This window comes from Nannospalax galili, unplaced genomic scaffold (genome assembly GCF_000622305.1).
Source record: "Nannospalax galili isolate Female #2095 unplaced genomic scaffold, S.galili_v1.0 scaffold359, whole genome shotgun sequence".
Classification (NCBI taxonomy): Eukaryota; Metazoa; Chordata; class Mammalia; order Rodentia; family Spalacidae; genus Nannospalax; species Nannospalax galili.
This window is the reverse complement of record NW_008347042.1, coordinates 1,093,756-1,119,320: the sequence shown is the minus strand read 5'-3', so window position 1 is coordinate 1,119,320 and position 25,565 is coordinate 1,093,756. Positions and strand designations below refer to the sequence as shown.

The following is a 25,565-nucleotide window of genomic DNA, read 5'->3' as shown; positions in this document are numbered from 1 at the left end:
ACATCCTAGACCTTGCCCCCAGATCCCACAGTATACAGATATGCAGTGGAATCAGACCCTCCTTCCTCTGCCCAGGGGCATGTATACTCAGCTCCCTGGGTGGGTCCTTAATGATACATTTTTTTTTCTTTTCCTTTGTTCTTTATGAAGTATACTTTTGACAGTCAGATATGTTTTGTGTGATTAGTTGATGACTTTTTTCTCCAGCTACTTTGTCTGACATCTACTTGCAGCCATTTATTGCTTTGCTGTAACCAGTGCAAAGGGGCCTCATCTGCCTTAGCTGCTTCTGTCTGAAACTTTTCATCAGGACAGGAACTGTCTCAGAGGCAGGCTGTGGTGATGATCTACAGAAAGTCCAGCATATGGGTAGCATAGATGCACTGGTGATGTGGGTGGACCCACCCAACAGCAAACTCAGCTCTTCAACAGGAAATGGTTCTGCAAAGGGAGTGTTTCCACAAAACCATTACAAGAAAAACAAAACAGAAAGGCTCTTTATTAAGAGTTTTATTTAACAAATGATACCACATTATCTTTAGAGCAGTGACAGCCTCTATAAGTATGAAAGGGAAAAGAAAAGTTAGAAGGTCCGCCTCAATTTCTTGGCAACATGGAAGTCCAGGTATTCGTCCAGAAGTCCGTTTGCAATCCCCAGGCCAGCTAGGACACCCAGCAAGGTCAAAATTCCCATGCTCAACCGGAAACCAAAAATCCTACATAGTGAACATAAGGGAGAGAGGTGACATACTAGGCTACGTTGAGGGATCTGGGGTCCTGGAAAAGGCTGTTCACTGTTGGTACTGATCAGAACTTCCATGATATGCCATTTGAAATATTTAATTTTTAATCATAAAAATTAAAGGGGAACCCAAGACACAGAAGTCAGCTGGCCTCTTTAACCACTGAAAACATTATTAAGAATAGGCAAGATTATTTTACTGAAGACTTCCTACACACAGTGCAGAATTCGTGCTGGGACTGAAAGGACCCACCCATCCTGTGCAGATTTACTCCTGCATTTACCCATCCCATGCCTAATTGTGTGACTTGGCAAGACTTGGCCTTGGGCAACATGGCTCACTTTGACCTCCAAAACTCCCTGTGGTTTTAATGCCTCTCAGAAACAGAAAACTAATCCCAACTCCATCCTATCATATCTTGTAAAAATACTCAATTATAGGGCTGGAGAGATAGCTCAGAGGGTAAGAGTATGGCTGCTCTTGCAGAGGACCAGGATTCAGTTCCCAGCACCCACATGGCAGCTAACAATCATCAGTAACTCCAATTCCATGTGGTCCAACACCCTCTTCTGGCCTCTACGAGCATTGCATGACACTGGCACATATATGCAGGCAAAACGCACACACATAAAATAAAAACAAATAATTTTTTAAAAATATCCTATTATTGAGTTTTCCTTACCTTTTATCAGCAGCTTCTGCGTACCCCCAAAAATACTTGTGACGAGCATACAGGTACGCTAGACCCAGACAAGTTGCAAAAACTATGGAAGGAAAACAGATGAAGTTTACAGAACATGATGAATGCTTCCCAAAATAACATGTGGAGACCAAGAACATATTTTAAAAATATTTATCTGAGCCCAGTGTGGTGGTGCACACCTTTAATCCCAGGACTCTGGAGGCAGAGGCAGGCGGATCTCTGTGAGTTCGAGGCCAGCCTGGTCTACATAGTGAGTTCCAGGCCAGCTGGGACTACAGGGAGACTCTATCTCAAAAAGACAAAAATATATATGTTTATCTGACAAAATGTTTATACCTAGAATATATAGAGAATGATAATAAAAGAAAAATAACTTTTTAAAGTGTGTAAATGCCTGAATACATAGTTCACAAAGGAAGACAAAGAAGTGTGCCAGTAATTACATGAAAAGTGTTCCAACATGATTCAAGGTCAGCAAACTACCACTTAAAACTGCAACAAGGGCTAGCAAGATGGCTCCGGGGGTAAAGGCACTGGCAGCACAAGCCTGATGACCTGAATTCCATCTCCAGAACCCACATGAGGTGGGAGGGCATAACTGACTCCACAAAGTTGTTCTTTGACTTCCATGCATGCACGATGTCACACATACACACATCATGAGCTCAAGCACACACACATAATAATAATAATAATAATAATAATAAGAAGAAGAAGAAGAAAGAAGAAGATATAATAATAATAATAATAATAAGAAGAAGAAGAAGAAGAAGAAGAAGAAGAAGAAGAAGAAGAAGAAGAGGAAGAAGAAGAAGAAGTTATTTTTTTATTTTAAACTTGGGCCCAGAGAGATGGCTTCGCAGTTAAGAGCACTGGCTACTCTTGCAGAGGACCCGGATTCAGTTCCCAGGACCCATATGGGGCTTACAACCATCTGTAACTCCAGTACCAAGGGATTCAACACTTTCTCTGGCCTCCTGTGTCACTGCACTGCATGCACACGGTGCACTTACATGCAAGCCAAGCACTAGTACACATAAAATAAATAAGATATTTTTCACTTAAAAAATTTGAACTACAGTGGGATGGTACCTTCACATACCTACAAAAACAACTACAATTTAAATGGCCAACAATACAGAATGGTGAGAATATAGAGCAATGGAATCCTCATTGAGGGTAAGCCACTTTGGACAAAGTTCTGAAAGTTTCTTATAAAAGTAAACATATCATTTGATATCATTCTATGTATTTACCCAAGAAACAGGAAAGCACATGTCCATAAAAGGACCCATTCATCTGTCATCATAATCATGAACTATTTATTTATGATAACCAAGAATCAGAATCATCATCCAGAAGTCTATCAACAGGAGACTTGATAACTGAGCTGAGTGTGATCATTCAGTACAATGTAGTTGCTCAATAATTAAAAGAAACATATATGTAGTGTGGTAGTTTGAATGAGTATCCCCCATAGACTCCAAGTATATGAACATTTTGTCCCCAGTTATTGGCACTATTTTGGGACATTTTAGGAAGTGTGACTTTGCTGAACATTGGGATCATGCTTTGAGAGTTAAGCTTTGCAGGATTTTCAGTCAGTCCATTTCCTGGGCCTGCTTGAAAATGTGATCGCTCTGCTTTCTGCTCAGGCCGTCCCCTGCCACCATGCCTCCCCACCATCATGGACTTTAATCCATCATGTTCTAATGCACAGTTCTTCTGGAACTGTAAGCTAAATAAACTCTTTCTTCTATAACTTCCCTTGATCATGGTGTTTCATCACAGCAATAGAAAAGTACCTAATACATGTGGCAACATGGTGATGCTCCATGGTGACACTCAGCACACTTGGTTGTAAGCCACAGCATTATGCCAGGATAGGTACTATTGTACAATTCCAGTCATATGAAGCTCTAGAATGGACAAAACTAAAATACGAAAAAAATTAAGTAGTTTGGAAGGGAGTGAGAACTTGAGGCTTGAGGGGCAGAAGGAGATTTTCTGAGTGGTGGCCATGTTCCTTATCTTGATAGGAAGTTGAATCACACAGGTGTGTATCTTTGTCAAAAGTCATTAAACACTTAAGGTCTATACATTTCATTATGTGTAAGTTTTAACTGAAAAAAAAATTCAAAGTACAATGCGATGTGCTGACATTCGGGCCTGTAAAAATATCAGTCTTCCTGAATGAGGGTTCCCTCCCTCAGTGCTTCATCAATGCAAACTGGACTTCTAAATTCAGGACTGTGCCATGCCATGCTGAATAAAATTAAACTCACTATTTCACTTGGTCACCAAGATTTTTAATTTCCACTATATGCCAGGTGTTATTCTAAGCATTGAGTTAGCAGTTTCCTGCCTTGATAAAGTTATTGCTCAAAGTAAGGTTGGGGCTGTAGCTCAGCGGTAGATTACTTGTCTAGCATGGGTTTGATCTCTAGCACCACAAGAAGACAAAATGAAGAAAAGTAAACTTCCTGTCTACACATAGCTGATACTTTGTATGATATAGAGGTGTTGTTATGTATATGCATATATGTTGTGTGTGTGGTATATGCATGTGTTCATGTGATGTGTATACATGTACATAGACAGGTGTCCTTGCATGTGCATGCATGTGGAGGCAAGATGTTGATGTCAAGTGTCTTCCTCAGTCATGTGCCAAAATTTTCCAGGGGGAGCGATCCACCTGTCTTCCTTCATGCCACCCAACCTCCAGTGCTGGGGTTACAGGCACATGTTTCCATGACTGGCTCTTTACTGACTAAGCCATGTCTCCAATCTCTGACAGAGTTTTCTTAGATCAATAGAGGAGAGAGAGAGAGTGAGAGAGAGAGAGAGAGAGAGGAGGAGGAAGAGGAGGAGGAGAACAAGGAGGAGGAGAACAAGGAGGAGGAGGAAATTCCAGGCTTAAAAGGACTGTGAAGAAACTGAAGGGGAATGTGGGATGGAGAGGAACTAGAGGAGGCCGTCTTTTTAGAATGGGCTTTGGTGGATACTCTTTGGGGAGGAGGCACTGAAGGATAGAACAAGGGGACCCAGAGCAGTGGCAGAGCTGTCTTATATCTGAGGATGTTGACAATTCTGAGCATGCTTTCAGTTTCAAGAATTACTATCCCAACCTACTGAATTACTCCCACAAAACCAATGAGAACAGCCACGGGCAGCTAGTATGCAACTCACTTTGGGAGAGAAAAAAAATTTAAAAAAAAATTATGACAAGATACCCAAGAACCCCTTTCCTGCTGGGCAGTCAGCCTCATTTAGCCCATCACAGGGAAATCTGAGGGGTCAAATGGCAGAGACAGAATCCCATTATCTAAAGTCACTTTTCTTATTAGTTGTTAATATGCCCTTGGATGAAAAGTAACAGCCACTTTCATTTATGCCATTAAGGGACAAAAGTATGAGTTGGATAAAGTTAAAAATGTCATTTTCTAAAGGTCATTTTATCAGAAATTCCTCAGTTGACAGTAAAAATTACAAGCAAGAGATTGATGAAGGTTCCTTGGAAGCAGCTGGATTTTGGTTTATTTAAATCTTAGCAATCAAATGCAGATCCAAGTGAGGCCATGAAAGTTACCAAGAATCAAAGGCGATTCAATTTCTCTAGCTAAGTTATTCGTGCAGATCAGACCTCTCAGGAACACAGAGTTTGAACAAACCCCTCATTTCACCAAGGACACTCAAGCCAAATAGAAAGAGAATATTTGTAGAACTGCCACTTAAAAACTATTATACCATATCCTTCTTGACCTTTAGTACAGGGGTTGTTGGGACAAATATCAATAGACCCTGCTCTATCCTTGAAGGGGAAACTTTTCATATATAGATGACTGTCAAATTGGATAACTGCTAACATCTTTGCGCCTCAGTTTCCCCATCTGTAAAGTAGGACTCATTAACTCTGTCTCATAAGAAAGTCTTAAATCTTACAAATCTACTACATGAGAATTAAACTACCTAGCACACAGTAAGTGCTCCATAAGCTTTATTATTGTTATGAATGTAAATTGTTAATTCTGTGTTCTGTTCTTCCAACTAAATTAGATTATTAGATTTGAAGGAAATAATATTTTCATCCTTGAGTGTTTAGTATATAGTTCATCCCAAGTTGTTTGTGCTCTGTAGCCATACCACTCTGAATTTACCCTATCTTGTCCAAGGGCTCTGTGTGTGTGTGTGTGTGTGTGTGTGTGTGTGTGTGTGTGTGTGCTGGAAATCAAACCCTTGGCCTCATACATGTTAAGCAAGTACTCAACCACTAGGATACATCCTCAGCTCTTAGGTTTGTTTTGCTTTGTTTTGTTTTGTTTTGTTTTGTGTTTTGAAACAAAGTCTCACTCATTGTGTGTTGCTCAGGCTGGCCCTGAACTCAGGATCCTCCTGACTCTGGATCCTGTGTGCTGGGATCTCAAGTATTTGCCACCATATCCAGCTCCAACTTTCTAAAAAATATTTAATTAAATCACAATGAAGTCAAAATTAGCACACCTACAACACAGATGCACACAGGTATGGTTTCTTTAATTTAAACTAATTTCTGGAATCAGTAGGTATATGGTTGCCTATCTGCTCCTTAATTGTTTTTAAGCACCACAGTCATCTTTAGAATGAGTTGACTTGCATCTTACCTTGATTGAAATACCATCCAGCCATCCACAATGTTATGATGAATACAGGATAAGCTTCCAAAGAGTTTTGTCTGCAGGAGAAAAATAAAGATGTGGGTCATTCATGAAGAAGCATGCATTAATGTATGGACTTTTCAGCTGCAGGTGAGTGTTCATTCTATTCCAACAAAAATAATAAAAGAGATTACATAAAGAATATAAAGGATACTTCCATTTGAAAAGAGTCTGTCAAAGTGATGTGGCTCAAACACTGCTCAAACTCAGAACAGGAATCATTCTCTCACATACAAGGTGTCACTAGTAGAAATGATTCATAGCTCTTTTCTAAAAGACAGGTCTCCAGAGTTGAAAGATCATCCCATGTGCTACCCAGGGAATCCAAGAGCTTACTCAATTCATATTAAACAGATTCTTCTAAAATATTCCTTCACATCCATGTCTCTCTACTTGAGCGTCTCAGAACATTCAAAGAGAGGCTCTATATAATTCCCCTAAAACCTTCTGAAGTAAATGAATGGACACGTTTACTTCCCATTTTATGGAAGAAGAAAGGCCTAAGGGCCAGGTTGACTGGTATGTTATAGGAAATCAAAAGTAGACAGCGTCCATCTCTAATTCTAAAGCCCTAGCATCAAATTCACTCTATTTGTAGGAAACTTGGATAGAAATTTTGATACAATTTTAAGTAAAATGGACGAATTCTCTGGGAACTATAACTAATTCATCTGCACCCAGCAAAGAGGTAAAAAGACAAATTATATTCATCCTCCTTGCTGAGCTGTGCCCCCAAAGTGATCCCAGCCTCGCTCTTTGCTGACAGTCCACTTTAATGTCCTTGTTAATGCAATCTGGAGGCAATGCTGACGGAAGAACCACAGCCTATAAAACTGCAAAGGACCTCATAGCCTGCCTTCAGCAAGCCTTAGAGCTGACTGGATGAAGGTAGGAGGCAACTGAGCAGCTGACCCGGAAGAACTTAATGCTGACTAGTAAAGACTTGGCTCTCTTCACTCAGGTCACCATGAGTTATTTTTTCTCAATAAAGAATAAAAGCACAATTATAAGACATAATACTTCCCTTATTCTCCTACAAGAAAATTATAGGTAGGTCAGCTCACACTTATTAACAGAGATCTCAACCACATGGGACCGAGTTTTCCAGAGTCATTCAGCCATCCATTGAGATTGCTGAGCCTGCTGGCAATCCAGCTACTCAATGTTATCCCAGCTGCTTGGGAGGTTGAGGCAGGAGGATTATAAATTCAAGCCTTGCCTGGGCTACAAAGTGAGCTCAAAGCCAATCTTAGAGCAACTTAGTGAAATCTTGTCTCAAAGTAAAAACTACTTTTTTGTTTTTGTTTTTTGTCTTTTTGATACAGGGTCTCCCTGTAGTCCCAGCTGGCCTGGAACTCACTTTGTAGACCAGGGTGGCCTCAAACTCACAGAGATCCGCCTGCCTCTGCCTCTCGAGTGCTGGGATTACCGGTGTGCGCCACCACGTTAAAAAGGAATGGAAGGCTAGAGATGTTCCTCAGTGGTAAGGTGCAAAGCCCTTAATTTCTACAACCTCAATAAAGGAAGAGGTTAAAAAAGAAAAGTGACAGTTGACGAGCCCAATGCTCATATAAAAGTCATGGCAGACGCAAAATCCTGAAGCAAAAGTAAGAAGCCCTAACTTCATCAGCAAAAATAGTGAGGGTCCCCTAGGAGCCCAGCAAACCGGAAATGAATAGTGTTAATGCAGAAATACCTTCTTCTCCCTCTTCTCACTGTTGTCTTTAAAGGCCAAAAGACCAGGAGTCACCCAGGGTCTCCTCTGAGCCCAACTCAAGCCAGAGCCACAGCTCTCTAGTACTCAGAGAAATAAATAAAATGTCTCTTTCTCCCCATCGTTGGCATGATTTTCCCTCCGACAGTTGCCTGAAGTTTGTAAGTAGCTATGATAGGTTAAGTGAAAAGATACTTTATAAATTTGCATAGTGAGGATAATTACAGTTAGCTAAAAATAAGAAACTACTTCTTAGCATTTCCTTTTCCTTGGCTGGAGCCATGAAACTGTTTTCCACGAAGTGAAAGAGAGAACCACACAAGAAGGTTCTAGTCCTTTCCACATTCAATGGAATTTTAGATGACCCTTTTTGGAAATGCCACACAATTTCCCCATCATTTATTCATTAGGTTTCATAATAAACCCTAAATTATTCTAGGTGTAAGGATTGAGTTTTTCCATATCTTTTCATCCAAACACAGTTGTGATAGTTTTAATCACCTATGAAGCATCCCATTTTTATCACGGACAAGTCTAGAGAACTTTCTTTATGGTGACCTTGGTGCGGCATTTGGAGAGCAAAGAGATACTACTGTAGACCATCTCAGTCAGGCCCCAACGCACTAGAGGGCAAAGACTTTGGGACCCTGTGGCCTCTTTGAATTCTGTCTACAGAGGTTGGCACATAGATGTGCTTTTCTGTTCCTTGCCTGAAAGAGGAAGAAAGCCTCTGCTCGAGAAACAGAAAAGAAATGAACACGGAGGGGCTCCTTCGGGTCTTTTCCTCCTGCTCAACCTGGGGAACTGGCTTCACACTTAATGGCGAGCAACCTGGATATAGATGGAGCGTCTTTGTGGAAGGCTTGGTGAGACGGTAAGCACAAGCAATGAGATGACAGGACAAAGGTAGAGAGAGGACTATGTCCCTCACCTCCCACTGCTGCAAACCCTAGAGCAGCCCCAGGTTTCAGTCCAGGTCAGGAAGATGCTCAGAACCTGAGGAAAGTTCCATACTCACTGAGGCCCACCTTCAATTGCTTGCAGCAGAAGCTGTGTTACTAAGAATGCCCCAACTACCAGAAGTAACCAGAGAGCTGAGCAAGTTGGTGCTAAGAGGCTGGGTGACCTGGGGGTTTTTCAAAGCCATTGAGATCAGGCAAAGAGTGATTATAACTCCATTTGTGCTCATAGAAGGGCAAAACCTAGAGCATCAGAGAAGGTTACTCCAAATTCTGCATCCTCATCTCCCAAGAAATTAGTCTTCTTTTCCCTAAGGCAGTAGTCATTGCTGGACTCACCCTGGCCTCATGTCCCTCTTTGGCTAACATGCCTCAAGCTTTGGTTCCTTTGAAATGCAGTGTACCAATTACTTTTATCATTGCTGTGACAAAATATCTGATAAAGCAAGTGTTTGTCTTGGCTAACAGTTTGAGGGCACAGTCCATCAGGATAGGGAAGGCAGGGTGTCAGTGACATGAAACAAATGGTCACATGACCTCCACAATGAGTAAGCAAAGAGTGATAAATGCTGGGGATCAGCTGGCTTCTTCCTTTTTGACCTTTTAATTCAGTTTGGGATCTCAGCCCATGGGATGGTGCTACCTACATTCAGGGAGGGTCTTTCCTTCTCAGTTAACTCTCTCTGGAAATACCCTCAAAGACTAGTCCAGAGGTGCATCTCCTAGGTGATTTCAAATCCATGACGTTCACAATGAAGAGTAGCCATCACTTGCATCTTTATCCATCTCTTGTTATCATCTATCAGAGACAGGAAATAATTCTCTGACTGCCAGTGGGGGCCCTGCTATTAGCAACTGCCTACCTGGTACTATTGCTTTACCTTAAAACATCTAGAGTTCTATTCTGTCTGCACATTATCACCTCCTCTCCTCCTTCCACCCTGTGATCACATCCTTCTCCCACCAGCATTACTTCTGAGGCCTTACAAGGCCCTTCAGTACAATGATGAAACATGGTGTGCTTCATGATAACCAAATCTGTAGTCTGTAGGCAGATAAATTCAACTCAAAGGTACCAAATACTGAAAAGTCCTTGACAATACTATCAGAAATTAATTCACTGATATGACAAACTATTGTGGAAACAATTTTCAGCATCTTTCTAGCCATCATAGCAGACATAATCTATACTCTCCATACAGGGATCTTCAGGAAAATTTCCCAAACAGGATGACGGACAGCTTGGGGCAGCCAAGTGCCAATTGCACTTCATGTGAGGCACAGAGTACAGTTGGCTATGATCACCAATGGCCCTCCCCTACATGTCCACACTAGGAGAAAATGGGCTGTGTCTAGTTATTTCCTGATCACAGCCCCCTTTGTGCAATAACCCCGAACTTTTTGGCCCTGATGTCCCCATAGAACAATTGGGGAGGGGCAGCTCATTCATTGCATGTAAAACCCACCAGGAACCTCAAATTCTGCAGTATTCTACACGGAAAGTCTTCCCAAGAAGGACAGTAGGGGGAGCAAGTGTCCTGGTTTGACTTGGACTGAGATGGTCACCAGAATGTGGAACTTGAAGTTTTGAAACCAGTAGAGTAGCAGGTAAATTGTCCTGGTTTGTCTGAGACTAAGAAGATTTAGGGAACATGGAGCTTAAGGGTTAATCTGTGAGCAAGTCTCAGAAAAACTGAAAAGGTTGGTCACTGTGGAGAGCAGGTTGTGCCCTGCTCTAAGTAACTCCACACTGTGAAGCAATGGCTTTCAGGCTGCACCTTGCCATGGGTGATTCAAGCAGTCTTCAGTACCGTTTTGAGTGCACATACAGTGGAAAATGGCCCTGCGTCTCATTTATGCCCACAAATACCATCACCTATCACCTAACCACCCATGAGACGCAGACTACAAGTAAAAAGTCACCACTTATAAATTTATCAAAATAGAATGGGAGCATATGAGCACGTGAGCATATTAAAACCGTACTGGAAAAAACAGACCCAAGAACTTATCAATCATGCCAGACCAAAGAAGGACACCTAACACTGCAATGAGAATCAATCAATCGTCATCTCACCACCAATCGTCATCTCACCACCATCAATCGTCATCTCACCACCCCCAGTGTGTGCATCAAGGGACCAATTAGCAGAGGACTCCCTGCTGTCCCCTGGCCTTCAGTTGAGGGTGGTCCCTATTGCTTGATGTGGCCCGTGGCCCATTCAAACTGCTGTTGTCAGTGCCTTACCTCTTTGGTCCTATACCTTTGGACTCAGCCTTGTAATTCTGTGTTGGCCTTCAACAGCTGTCCAACTGGGTTCCTTGATATCTTATCAAATCATGTGCAGCAATTTCTATATCTGTATCAGTTCTCTGCCTCCAGTAAAGAAAGCCTCTTTGAATTCTGTGGCCTCCTTAACCATTTTGTAGACATTCTACAGTGTGTGTGTGTGTGTGTGTGTGTGTGTGTGTGTGTGTGCTTTAATGTGTGATATGAACATTAATATTAGTAATTAATATTGGAATAAAAGAACTTGTGATTGCCAATGGCCACCTATCAAGGTAAAAATCAGAACTATGTGGTAAATAGCAGCCAACAAAATGATGTAGCTTGTGAACTTGTTATTTCATAAGTTCTGACATTGTCAAAATATATAAATGTGTCCACCAATTTCTGCCATAGTACACTTACAACATCACCCAAAGAGGCATTCAGGTAGAGACTGAGGCTGGGAAGTTAGAGTTGCTAAAACCCCTCATTGCCCCAATGCTGGGGAGCCTGGGCCCCGGGACTCAGGACAGGCGACCCCTGAAGACTCACACCTGAGTCCTAGGGCTGGGAGCAGTGAGATGCTCTGAACCAAGTACCATTTTGGCTTTGTTTTAGTAAGTAGACTACAAAGTTTTGATCATTTTAGTAAGAAAAAAAATCATGATCACATTGTGGCCTGGCAGTTCCAAATCTGGTAATTTCTGAAACGTGAGTCTTCAAACCTTTCTGGTTACAGTAGCCAGCTCCATTAAGAATACATTCAGGCTCTCCTATCACAGTGGTGACTGGCAGTAAGATGTCACTATGAAGCTGAGGTTTTACAAGGATCTATATTCCCAGCCTTCTTGGACTTGAGTAGAACTACTTCTTTTTTAATTTTAAAATTATTTATTTGTTTATGTATTTATTTTTATGTGTATGAGTGTTCTACCTACATGTATGCATGTATGCAATGCCCACAGAGGTAAGAAAAGGGCATCAGATCCCCTTGAACTGGATTTATGAACCACTGTTAGCTACCATGTGGGTGCTGGGAACTGAATCAGGGTCCTCTGCAAGAGCAGCCAGTACTCTTAACCACTGAGCCATCTCTCCAGCCCCAAGTGGAGCTGCTTCTTACAACAGAAATGAGGGAAGTCACTTCTGGGCCAAATGGTGAAGTAGCTGTTGTGTCAAATTCCCTTTTATACTCACAGGCAGAAAGAAAGCTGTGGACCTAGTTGGAGGAGTCTAGGTCTCTGTGACCTCGTTAGAGTCATCCCCAGGGGACACCCACTGTTCTACTTTCTTTTCCTGTTACTGTGATAAAAGACTCTAACAAAAAACAGTTTAGGGGAGACAGTTTATTTTAGCTCACAATTCCAGGTTACAGCCCATCATTGTGGGGAAGTCAAGGCAGCAGGAACTTGAAGGAGCTGGTCACACCACATCACAGCCAAGAGCAGAGAGAAGTGAACACACACATGCTTGGTGCTCAGCTAGCCTTTGCTACCCATACAGTCCAGGGCCCCAAACCAGAAATGGTGCTGTCCACTTTCAGGGTGGGTCTTCCTGAATCAATTAATGCAATCAAGACAACCCCTTATGGACATGTCCACAGGCCAACCTGATAAGGACAATTCCTCATTGAGACTCTCTTCTCAGATGATTCTAGGTTGTGTCAAGTTGACAATTAAAACCAACCATCACCTCCATAGAAATCAGGGCACCAAGACATAAACTTCTGTTATACTAAACCTCTGAGAATTTGAGATACTCAACTGGAAAATAGTATTGTATATGTTAAAAAACAAGCAAAATGAAAAAGGAGAGATGGCTCATTGGTGAAGAGTACTGGTTACTCTTGCAGAGGACCTGAGTTCAGTTCCCAGTACCCACACAGTGGGTAATAACCATCCATAACTCCAGTTGTGGGGTATCTGATGCCCTCTTCTGACCTCCAAGGGCATTGCACACACACGGTAAACTTAAATACACGCACACAAAACACCAAAACAAATAAATAAAAATAAGTTTAAATTTTTAAGAATACACATAAATAGAAACTCCAATACTGTCCTCTCCTCTCTGGGTTACTTGTGAGGTGACAGTTTCCTCATTGTAGTAGTAAGAGAAAAAGGCCCACGGTGAAAACTGCACATTGATCACAAATGCTACGGTGAAAACAGATATAATGGGATTAAAAGGAGAGTTAGGAATAAAATAATGAAGTTGGGAACACTTGAAAAAGATACATAGGAGAGTTTGTAGCTGGATATGAGACAACCAAGCAAACCCAATAAGACAAAGGACAGGGCTCTGAGCGAGTATCAGCAGGCCAACCGGCTCCTTGAAGCCCTGCTTTCTTGGGGAACATATGCAAGGCACTGATGCCCTTTCCCAGAGCAAATTGTGGATAAGGATGGCTTCTAACAAGAAGTCACCTATTCTAGAAAGGAAACCACCCCAGACCGTGCCATAGACCAGGAACTAGATAGGAGGTAAGCAAGAAAGACTGCAGCTACATCTTGGTAGCTACGAAACAAGGTGCTGATGTAAATGTGAGGACACAGTTTCATTAACAGCCACCGAGAAACCTGTGAGATCAACAGGTAGCAGGCTAATGACTATCGGGGAGTCACGGTCAGTAGAGGGTAAAGCATAAGTCAGAGATGGACAAAACTAGATGGGCAATAAGTGAACAGTGAGTGACCCTCTCCCTGGCTCTGTGTGGGCCCTCCAGTGGCTTAGTCCATGATAGCCCAGAGAATTAACCAATCTCAACAGAAAATACCTGTCTTTGTCCGGCTTCTGACTGCTTTTTCCTCTCTGGGAACCCCTCCCACTCTACAGAATTACGCTCACATTTCCTTACTTTCTCACTTTTCCCCATGCTCCCTTGAGAAAGCTTGCTTCTGCTTTGCTTACTCCCATTCTTCATTGGCCTGAAACAAGGAACACAAGAGCCTCATAAGTCTCAAAAGGGGCACCCTTGTGTTGTAAAGGAAACGTCTAGCATGAAACCTTTCTGAGTATTTCTTCCATTTGATAAATTTCTGAACACACAACATGAAACTTTGCTTGCAACAACATCATTCAAAAAATCTTGGAGGAAAAAAATGTCTCCAAAGGGAAAGCTGGTCAGCCCTAGAACATTCCTAACCTCATTCTCACTGAAGGGCAGCTTTTAAAAATAAAAATAGGCCAGGCATTAAAAGAGACTTTAAAAGAAGTTTTCCTCTTTCAAGTTTCTTTCTTTGCTTCTTTTTCTTTCTCCTCTGTTTTGCTGACTCATTCTGAGTCGGCAGCTGCAGATTCACAGCCAATTGGGCCTGGTCTGTGAATTTTGGATTAAAAAAGCACTTTAGATTACGACATTCTCAAAAGGATCAGAGCAATAGGTTCGCGTGCCCAGAAAAGTCCTCTGGGATGAGAAAAACGTACTGGAGTTCATCTGTAGGCTGAAATTATTCCTATGGACTGGGCTGCTGTGGTGGTCCACGCCTGCATCCCAGCGCGAGCAAGGCTGAAGTGGGAATCCAGGCGCCCTGAACGACATAGCAACAAGTCAAACACCCACAGTGGGACGAGAACCCACTCCTGAAAGTTGACCTCCATACATGTACTGTGGCGTATGTGCCCACATTGTTGGTACTTTATATGTGACATTATATATACTTCCAGGCTCCAGGCTTACAAATAATCTTAAAATTATTAGCAACAACCAAAATACCTTTTTTAAAAACAAGAAAAGAAACTGGAAGATTAGAGCTACTCAACCCCAAAATAGAGAAAATATTTCACAGTGCGGCCCTCAAACATAAGAAAGAACACTGGCTCAGCAACTCATCTCCCTGAGGAAATGCATTTAATTTTTTTATATTTAGTGTGTGTGTGTGTGTGTGTGTGTATGTGTCTGTGTGTGTCTGTCTGTGTGTGTCTGTGTCTGTGTACTTGCCACAGCATGTATGTGGAGGTCAGACAACAATTGATGGGAGTTAGTTTTCTCCTTTTATCATGTGGGTCCAGGGATCAAATTCAGGTCATCAGGCTTGGTTACCTGATGAGACATCTCTCCCTTCCAGGAAACGTGTTTCAATTGCAACACCATCAATTTATTATTTGGACCTACTTTGTAGATTTTACAAAACCCTTTCATCTAAAGACATCAAGGTATTTGAATTAAGATAGAGTTTTCTAAGTTTAGCAAATAACACAAAGGATTGGTCCTTGACAAAATTATAGCTGCTATTCACATGCTTTTAAAAATAGTGAGTTCAAGGCCAGCCTGGTCTACATAGTGAGTTCCAGGACAGCTGGGGCTACAGGGAGACCCTGTCTCAAAAAGACAAAAAAAAAATTGTATGGAGGGAAGGGGCTCTGGAGAGATGGCTTAGCAGTTATGAGGCCTTGCTGCTCTTGCAGAGTTCTAGAGTCCAGTTCCCAGCACCCACATCAGACAACTCACAATCACCTGTAATTCCAGCTCCAGAAGACCCAATGCTGTGAGTTCCAAGCCAGCTGGGGCTACACAGAGACCTTGTCTAAAAAAAATAAAAAATAAAATAAAATAAAATAAAATAAAATAAAATAAAATAAAATAAAATAAAATAAAACAGTTTTTTAAAAAGCTGTATTGGGGCACAGAGAAAATTCTAGTCATCTCTGAGGCAGCTCCCTGGAAAGGGAATAGGATTCAATTCCCAGCAACTCAGGATGCCTAGATACCACCTCGGCTGCCATCTCTGTTTGTAAAATGAGCACCCGGCCTGAGGTGATCTCTTACCAAAGACAAGCACTTGTAGCAGTGCTCAAAAGAACTTGAAGTACCAACTAGAGAGGTATAAGTTCTACTTAAGAGACAAAGTTAACTATAACTTTGGATATCTTTTTTGCTTTGTTTTGTTTTTTGAGACAGGGTCTCACTATGTAGATTTGGCTGGTCCTGAGTGTGCTATATAGACCAGGCTGGCCTTGAACTCACAGAGATTCTCCTGTCTCTGCCTCCTGAGTGCTGGGATAGAAGGCCTGCACCACCTCACCCAACTACTTTGAGCATCTTGGGCTCGCTGTGGGCAAAGTAGGCAGATAAAACAGTGGGAAAAGGCAACATTTCTGTGAAAGATGACAGTCTGATGGGATTCCATCCTTTGGCTAAAGCAAAGTGTATTCCTTCTACAGAACTCCAGAGCACCAGCACGGGAGACACAAACAAATTGCCAAGCCAGCTTTGCAAAGCCCCAGTTGGCCCAGAGAGTTTGGCTCAGACACCTCACATGAAATCTACATGATCACACTCATGACAAATAGAATCTGATTTGGCCAGCTTTGTCCTAAACCTTAGAATTTAAGGCAAGGACTTGGCTAGTGCTATGAAACACCCAAGAAGAAATATGTGGAAATGGGCAGAGCCACCTCATTCACCCTTCCCAAAGCAACCAGGGCAACAACTACTGAGCCCATCAAGCTATCTCTCAGCTCCAAATTCTCCTTGACTTTAGAAGATATTGTTTTTAACCCCTGTTCGTTCCACTGTGATTAACCAAACAAGGTTCTACTAAATGAATTGAGCTTATATATTTCAACTTAAGAGAAATATTTGGAAATGGTGTCCAACCTTATTTCTAGGACATTAGAAGCCCAGATATAGATGGGGAGGGAGAGAACAATACTTGAAAGAAAATCAAATGCGTGGGAACTGTGAGAACGAAAATAGCACCAGGAAGTAGCCCACGGATCTAACCTGCTGGAAGCCTCACACTCCCCGACCAGAAGTCTTCAGATCAGGAGAGGCAAAGTGGAAAGATCTGAAATCTTGCCTGTGGTGATTTCTTTATAAATAGCATGATATCTCCCAAATGTCAAGCATGAACCAACCTACCACCATCAATTCTTTTAGCTTCTCCATAACCACTTACTAGTTTTCTATAAATCAGTTGTTTGGTTTTGTTTGGGGATTTGGTTTATCCGGTTTTGCTTCATTTTGTTTTATTTTGTTTGTGAGGGGGGTTGCTGTTTGTTTTGTGATGCTGAGGATGGAACCCAGGACCTTCTCTATGCAAGGCAACAACTCCACCACTTTATCCCCAATCCTCGTTTTTGTGAGACAAGAGATCACTGTATAACTCAGGCTGGCCTTGAACTTGCTTACATCAGCCACCCTAGATCAAATTGCAGTCCACCTACTCATGTCCCAGGAGCCCACCCTAAGCCTTCCTACAATATTTCGTCCTTTTCCTCCTCTTCCTCCTTTTCCAACATAAATCTCTGCAACTATCGTATTATCTCTGTGTATCTGACTGGTGTTGAACTTTGGTCTTCCTCAGTCATAAAGTATACTCCTTGAGGACAAGGTCTTCTGATTTATTCATTGATACAGGCCAAGCCACAGTATATGGAGATGCTCAAAAATATTTAATGGGCATTTTTACTTGATAGGCAAAAATGAAAGACAAACACAAAAACAGATAATAACTTCAACTTGAAGACCGTAAGAACTCAGGAAATTGAACTAGGAAGAACTTTCCTTATGTGGTGCAGTATTATTTAAAACAAAAATGACAGGAGTAGAGCGATGGCTCAGTCATTAAGAACAATGGCTGCTCCTGCAGAGGATACAGGGTTCTATTCCCAGCACCCACATGGTGGCTAACTGCCCGTAACTCCAGGAGATCCGACACCCTCTTCTGGCTTCTGTGGGCATTGCACACACAGATGCACTTACATCCATGCAAGGCAAAATATATACACATAAAATAAATAAGTGAAAAAGAAAACTTAAGCAGAAATGATAGACATTTTTTAATTTGAAAATTTGCAGTTTTCAAATGTAAAAGAATAAATTGCATTCCAAAGGAAACAATGATTTAACAGCAGCAGCAGCAACTACTAATGAACAGAAAATAAAAATAAGTTTCTGAAATTAAAATTAGTACATTTGAAATTTTTAAGATGATAAAAAGTAAAAGTTGAGGAAATTCTCCAGAAAGAACAAAAGCCCTACAATGTGGAAACCAGATGGCAAAAGAAAAGAATCAGCTCAAGAGGTGAACAAACAACTAATATATTTTAAGAAAAAATGGAAAAAAAAAAAGAAACAGGAAAAAATATTTTTCAAGTATTCTGAATTGAAGGACTTGAGTTCCTAGACTACAAGAAAGCCACCTCTGGGGTTCAGCATGGCATGATGTAGAAGAACCCTGTGGGGCACACAGCACCCCAGAGTCTCATGGTTTCTTCTGTCTCTACACCACAGAGCATCTCAACAACACCCAGAGACACTAGAACATAAAGGAGCAATTTCTCACATTTCTGAAGATAAAGGATTTTTAACATAGAAGTATATACCTAACCAGGCCATCCACCAATTGTGAGGCAGGATAAGAGTTATATTCAAACAGGGAAAGTCTCAAAATGCTACCAACCATTCACTCTCTATCAGGAAGCTGGAGAGGGTGTCCTACCATGAATCCATAAAGTTCCCTCATGGTCCCATGTGTTACAGAATTGGGGGTATCATCTTTGGGCAGTGGGGCCTAGTAGAAGTCATAGGTCATTGGTGGTATGCCTTGGAAGGGGATATTGGGACTCTGAATTCTTTCTTTCTTGCATCTGCCCATAAGGTGAATAGGGTTTTCTACACCACAGGCTCCCACTGTGATGTATAAACCGCTCAGGCCCAAAGCAATGGAGCCAACAGATCAGGACCTGCAAAACTGTGAGTCAAAAATAAATCTTTCTTTTCTCTAAGCTGATTAACTCAAGTATTGATCGCAGTAACAGAAAACTGACTAATAAATGTGCTCCATCAAAATAGGAAACATAAATAATTGAAAAATATGAGATACAGCTAACAAGCAATCCAGTTCCTGAAAGTATAAGAAAATTCTAGACATGCATCCATACTCCAGAGACATCCTCCACACTGGAACAAAGAGGGAGGACTCGGGCAGAGATGACTCAAAGAGGAAAATGAAGATATCAGCAGATTATCTAATGCATCTGAATGTGTTTAGAGGAGAGATTTAATTCTATAGAAGATTTAGGAATGGAACTAAAGAAAGAAGTCATCATTAACCCTAAGGAAAAAAAAAAAAATACTGTGCAAGAAGGACGTATAATCATAGAATGTGATGTGGTTCCCCTGTGAGCATTGTTTACTTCATCACAGTCATATAAACACTGGCTCTGGGTTTAACATAACAAAGTGATCCAATTACAGGATGAGGAAAGAACAAAACCAATGTAGTCAGTTCCAGGCTCTTGTCCTGCCAAAACAGAATTCAAGATACAATATTTTCATTTATGTATTCTTTCACAATTTCACATACATATTCAAGATGTAATTAAATTTTTTTCTGTGTAGTCCAATAATCACTAAAGAAAGTCTCTGAGAAAATAACTCAAGAGACTGAGGCAGAAGAATTTGTGTAAATTCAAAGCCAACGTAGGCTATATATCAAATATCAGGCCAGCCTGGGCTTTGTAGCAAAATCTTGACTCAAAAACAAAAACAAACAAAGAAACAAATCTGAGAGGCTGGGGAGATGCTCAGTCAGTAAACTGCTTGCCACACAAACATGAGGATCTGAGTTTGAGCCCTCAGAACCAACATAAAAAGTAATCACTGAGTGCAATAGTGTGCACCTGTAATCCCAGAGCCGGGGAAGCAGAGACAAGAAGGTTCGAGGGGTTCACTGGCCAGCCGGCATACCCTAATCAGCAAGCTCTGGTTCAGTAAAAGATCCTATGTCAAAAAATAAGGTGGAGAGAGATAGAAGAAGACAGACACCAGATGGTAATACTTGACCTTCACACGTAAGTATATACATGTGCACATGAACAGGCATATACACATACACACAAAAAATATGAGAGAACAGGATGATTCTCTTGCCTCATTTGAATAATCTTGTTATCAAAATGAGACAGGAACCATACAAGAAAATAAAAGTACAGGTCACCCTCACTCTCAGATATAAAGGAGAAACCCCAAATACTAACAGAACACAACGATGTGTAAATGGCTATACGTGCAATGTTTTTAACGCACTTAGCTTTGGGGATGAAATATAAAGATTACCCTGGCATCTTACAGGCAAGTTCATGTTGTTCATGCTAGAAGGTTCTATGTGGATCTGGAAAAGCAAGGAATACAAGATGTTCCAAACACTGTGAACCCAGGGACCTGGTAAGCTTTCCCAACTTTTTTTAGAAGCTTCTGATATTAGGAAATGATTCATGGAGAAACTGGCAGAAGAAAAGAAATTACAGTGTAGTTAGTTCCCCTTGAGGCTGGTTGTACCCTCATGGGTGTCAATGCAGAAGCATAACTCTCACCTTAAAGGGGATAAGAGATCGTTTATTCTGGAGCCAAGTATGAGTGACCATGGTCTAGGAACACAGATTCAGGTTACCCCAAATTCCATTTTCCAGCATGTTAACAGTTGCCTTACATTTTTACAGTAACAGAACAAAGAAAAGTCATAAATCAAGACACTTTTCAAATACATTGGAGGATACATTCAGGAGGCAGGTCACGGGCAAAGCAAGGGGTTTTTTACTACAGGTCTCAGATGCTATCTGATGATATTCTTAGCCTTTCGATTGTTGAGACCAGGTGATCTGCTAGGATAATACATTCTAAAAGGACATTAGATCAGAAACAGGGGTGGGCAAGGAGTGGCTGTTTGGGAGCTGAAGATGGCCTGCGATAAATGGTAATTAGACTCTGGACTTCCAACATTCCAAACTCTCCACAGTCTCCTGAGTGATAATCAGTTGGTGAGCCTTGCAGGAAGTTCAGTCCGAGGTTCAGGAGTTCTTTTGGGGAACTTCTCTTTCATGTGGGGTTGGAGGCGTCTCTTTGATCAAGTCACCAGGCTTGAGAGACATGGCCATTCTCCCTAAGCCTTGGCCTTTTGGGTAAATAATCCCTACTAAATGCATAATAAAGTTGGGTGGAGATTCATACACTAGACTCTTCAAGCTAGTGGAGGGATCTTGGCATGAAGGGTGGCTTGTGGTGGCTGACAATTGAAAATGAACCTAGGGCCTTTTCCAAAGCTCTTTCTCCTCATCAGAAATTGTGTGTCTGTGGTAGGCCTGTAAACGCTACTTACTGTGCACGAAATATTCTCTCAAACTCCAGTGACCCCGTGACTGCTGGGGCTGCAATTTTGCATTTCAGTCTTGTCTTTCCAACCTGCAAAGCAAAATAGCCTGCAAAGGAAGGGAATATTGTGTTAAAGATACAGCACATCATTGGTCATCAGCGAAATGCAAGTTGAAACCACAACTAAATACTACTGCATACCTACTAGAAAGTGACAAATTGCAAACAGCCCACACCAATTAAAACAGACAGGAAAGGGTATTTGCGCGACTCTCCTATATTGCCGACAGGAATGTAAAATGGTACTACCAATGTGAAAAACATTTGGGAAGAGTGTTTCTAATTAGACATACATCAATCATACAACTCAGTCATTACACTCATAGGTGTTTACCCAAGAGAAATTGCCTTAGTTTTTTTTTCATCACTGTAAAAAACACCTGAGAGACACAATTTTAAAGGAGAAAAGGTTTATTTTAACTCATGGCTCCAAAAGTTACATTGGTCTGGGTCTGAGAAATTGTTCCATTTTTTGTACTAAGACTGAACTTCTCTTCTTAGGAGTTGATTAAACACACTCAGGAATAATCATCTTTGTTTAGCCTATCTTTCTTCTTTCCCAGCTTTCCTGGGGTTGTGGGGGTGGGTGCTTGTATACGGGGGCCAAGGAAAAACAGTATCTCATTCCCACCAGTGAGGGCCACCCAATCACAGCTGGCTCCTTCCCTGGGGAAGTCACTTCTCCATCCAGTAGCTTCTCTTTGCAGGGAAGGAATTTAGGATGGGAACTCACAGTGTTGAGCCTCTATCCTAGGCCAGGCACCATCGGGGAGCTTCCTACCCAGGGTCCTGTTTAGCTTTCTGTGATGGGGAGATGGGGACATGTGTATCCTGACCAGGGACAGTCAGCAGCTGGGAGGCTGGTCAGACAGCTATGGGTTGGTCCGCTTAAAAACCCAAGCTGTTTCTACCATAGCGCAAGGTGTCCCAACTCTGGGAAGACCAGACTTTTGTTAAAGCAGCAAATTCTAGGTTTTAGTGCCAGTTAAGCAGTCTCTCTGTCTCTGTCTCTGTCTCTCTTTGTCTCTCTGTCTCTCTTTGTCTCTCTCTCTCTCTCTCTCTCTCTCTCTCTCTCTCTCTCCCTTCCTCCCTGCCCACTAATTAAACATATTGTCTACCACAGCCATCATTTACCCAATCTCCTCCTGTCCCCTCCCTCCCCTGCCACTGAACCACTGAACTTCTGGTCCCAGTCCACAGTGTCCCTGGCACCAGTCAATACACAAAAGACTCAGAAAAGAGAGTGTCTGTCAGTAGTGGCCATGTATGGTCTCATTCCCACCTTCTCTGCAACTACAGGATCAGGGCACACTGGTTGCTTTAGATTCCAATACTTACTTGGTTTGTAGCAAACACCTGCTCTACTCCACAAAAGCTAGTAAACTAAACTACAAAATGTGTGCCTGGAGTTTTGAGATTTTTCCCTTATCCACAAAGCAGATTGACTAGACAGGCCTGGGCTTTGTTACTAAGTAAAGCACTGTCATGCTTCCTGCTATGTGTGGCCTGCACTGTCTCCAGCTCCGCCCCAGTTCCTGGGTATAAGCATCTTGGGAAGAATAAACAGGCGTTCTTGTTAAAGAGCCCTTCTCGCTGAGCATGTATGTCAGATACCGTGAATTGAGTAAACGTGACTCCTATGGAGAACAGCCTCCATCTGACCAAAGTGTGGAGTAATCCCAGTAGGAAGGTGGTGTAATATTTAGAATGAATACTTAATCTAAATTGTATATTTCTGCAGATCTTTAACTTGATCATCATACCTGCCATCGGCAGTTTATCTAAGAAAACAGGGTAATTGAAAGATTAAGTTTCAAGAAAGCACAACCAGGTTTAGATTCAGAACAGTGTCCTGTGGAACACTCATAATGAACATTTACCCTCCAACCTCCCTGAAGAGCACATTCCTCATGCTCCACCATACTAAGATGTGGTTGTCACCATAACTGATGCAGAGTCACTGGGCTCTGAGGCCCACCACATCCCTGTGAGAGCTAATCTCCCGGCCACACTGATTAGTATGTGCTCTCCTGAGCACCCAGGGAGACATGAATCAGTCTCTCTCTCTCTCTCCCCTCCCTCCCTCCCTCCTTCCCTTCCTCCTTCCTTCCATCCCTCTCCCTCCCCCCACACACACATACACGCACACTTCCCACTCTCTTACTTTGCTGAAAGGCAGAGAGAAGGGAGACAGTGGCCAGCAAGAGTGAATTCCCCGCCATCTTTCACACGCCGATCTTGCTCACTGAACTATCTGTAGGAAGCCAGCTGAAGAGCAGAGGCGCTTTAGGACCATGCAAGGCTGATCTTCCTTCCTTATAAAGTCTACAGAGTTGGGAATGAAAAAAAAACAGGCAGATTCAAGGCTGAGTAACCTTTGTACTAGAAGAGAAACCAGGAAGGAGGCAGGGCTGGGCTGGGCTGCTGGCACAGATCCATATATGGTGTTTTCTGAACTTTTCCCAGATCTCTCTCTCTCTCTCTCTCTCTCTCTCTCTCTCTCTCTCTCTCTCTCCTTATCCTGCAGGGTTAGCCTTCCAGGCCTGCAGCCTCAGCTACAGGATCTTTTCTGCCTCTTCTCCTTTGGTCCTTTTATTAACACCCCCCACCCCCCCTTTTCTCACCTCTTGTATTAAAATGTGAAGGAAGCCTTCCTTAATCACATCAAGATTTTTCTATGGTTATTTAACCATGGTCTGACTTCATTGACCTAGTAAATTGAAGATCCAGATTCAAACCTCAGCTACCAGATTCTAACTGCTCCTTATCCTTTGCAGCCTGTAATCTTCCTCTGTCACTTCAACTTTCCCCTGATATTGTGACCACACTTTTGGGGGGGGGTGTTAATAAAAGGACCAAAGGAGAAGAGGCAGAAGGTCTTTCATGTTCCAGACTGGCCTTAACTCCCTATGCAGCCAAGGATGACCTTGAACTTCTGACCCTTCTGCCTCCTCTTGCCTCCACCTCCTGGGTGCTGCAATTCCAGGCATTTACCACCACTCTTGGTTCATGCAGTGCTGGGACTCGAACCCAAGACTTTGTGCAAGCTAGGCAGGCATTCTACCAACTACATTACACCCCCAGCCCTGACCACACATTTTTTTAAAAAATTAAGATACTGGTTTTGTGGAAGAAAATGGCCCTCATGGGAAGAAGTGGATCAATGTTTTAAGTAAGACTTCTGGTAGGAAACCCAGCACATGTAGCCACCACAAAGGGCCAGACCTCACTACTGTCCGAACATACCACACACACCACTGGTGGGGCACAGTCCTCCTCAACTGAGCACTGCTTCTGTAGAATCTACTTATCACAGTTCTCTCCCTAATACAATTGTTTTGCACTGTTAAAAAATATTATTTTCATTTTCATTTTTATGTTTATGACTGTATTGCCTGGATGGATGTAAGTGCACCCACGTTGTGCAATGCCTACTGAGGTCAAAAGAGGGAGTTGAGGATGGAATTGGAATTAGGGATGGGTGCTGGGAACCGAACCCAGGTCCTCTGCAAGGGCAGCCAATGCTCTTAACCACTGAGATATCTGCCCAGCCCCTGTTTTGCTCTTTTAAGATGAAGCTTCCTAGGCTGGGGAGATGCTCAGTGGTGAAGTGCTTGTCATGCAAGCATGAGGACCATAGTTTGGATCCCCAGAACCCAAATAAATTCCCTTAGAAGGCAAAGACAAAGCTAGCTAGCCAGAAACATTAACCATATCAACAAGCTCTGGGTCTGATTGAGACATCATGTCTCAATGAATAAGATGGAAGAATGGTCAAGGATGATTTTCAACAATCTTGGGCCTCCACAAGCACATGCACCCATATGCATGTGCATGGCACACACATGCATACATATACAAACCAGATAGGTAGATAGATGATAGCTAGATTGATCGATCCATAGATGATAGATAGATAGGTGGATAGATGATAGACAGATGATAGATAGATGATGATGATAGATAGATAGATAGATAGATAGATAGATAGATAGTAGCTAGATCGATCGATCCATAGATGAAAGATAGGTGGATAGATGATAGATAGATGATAGATGATGATGACAGATAGATAGATGATAGATGATTGATGATAGATATAGATAGATAGATAGATAGATAGATATGATAGATAGATGATAGATAGATAATAGATAGATAGATAATAGATAGATAGATAGATGATGATAGATAGATAGATTTTTACTAATAATGTACATAAATAGACAGATGACAGATAGATAGATGATAGATAGATAGATAGATAGATAGATAGATAGATAGATAATAGCTAGATCGATCGATCCATAGATGAAAGATAGGTGGA

At 42.0% G+C, this 25,565-nt stretch overlaps 1 protein-coding gene across 1 annotated transcript; it reads right to left on the bottom strand.

Annotated features, from left to right (window-relative positions):
* Window positions 1–493: 493 nt before the first annotated feature.
* Mgst2 (microsomal glutathione S-transferase 2) lies at window positions 494–23,616 on the bottom strand. The gene is made up of 5 exons (XM_008843427.3): window positions 23,403–23,616; window positions 21,186–21,285; window positions 6,087–6,157; window positions 1,426–1,507; window positions 494–716 (listed from the first exon to the last, which is right to left on the bottom strand). Exons 1-5 carry the CDS (start codon window positions 23,458–23,460, stop codon window positions 584–586), a joined length of 444 nt encoding a protein of 147 aa, XP_008841649.1. The 5' UTR covers window positions 23,461–23,616; the 3' UTR covers window positions 494–583.
* Between the last annotated feature and the right edge of the window lie 1,949 nt (window positions 23,617–25,565).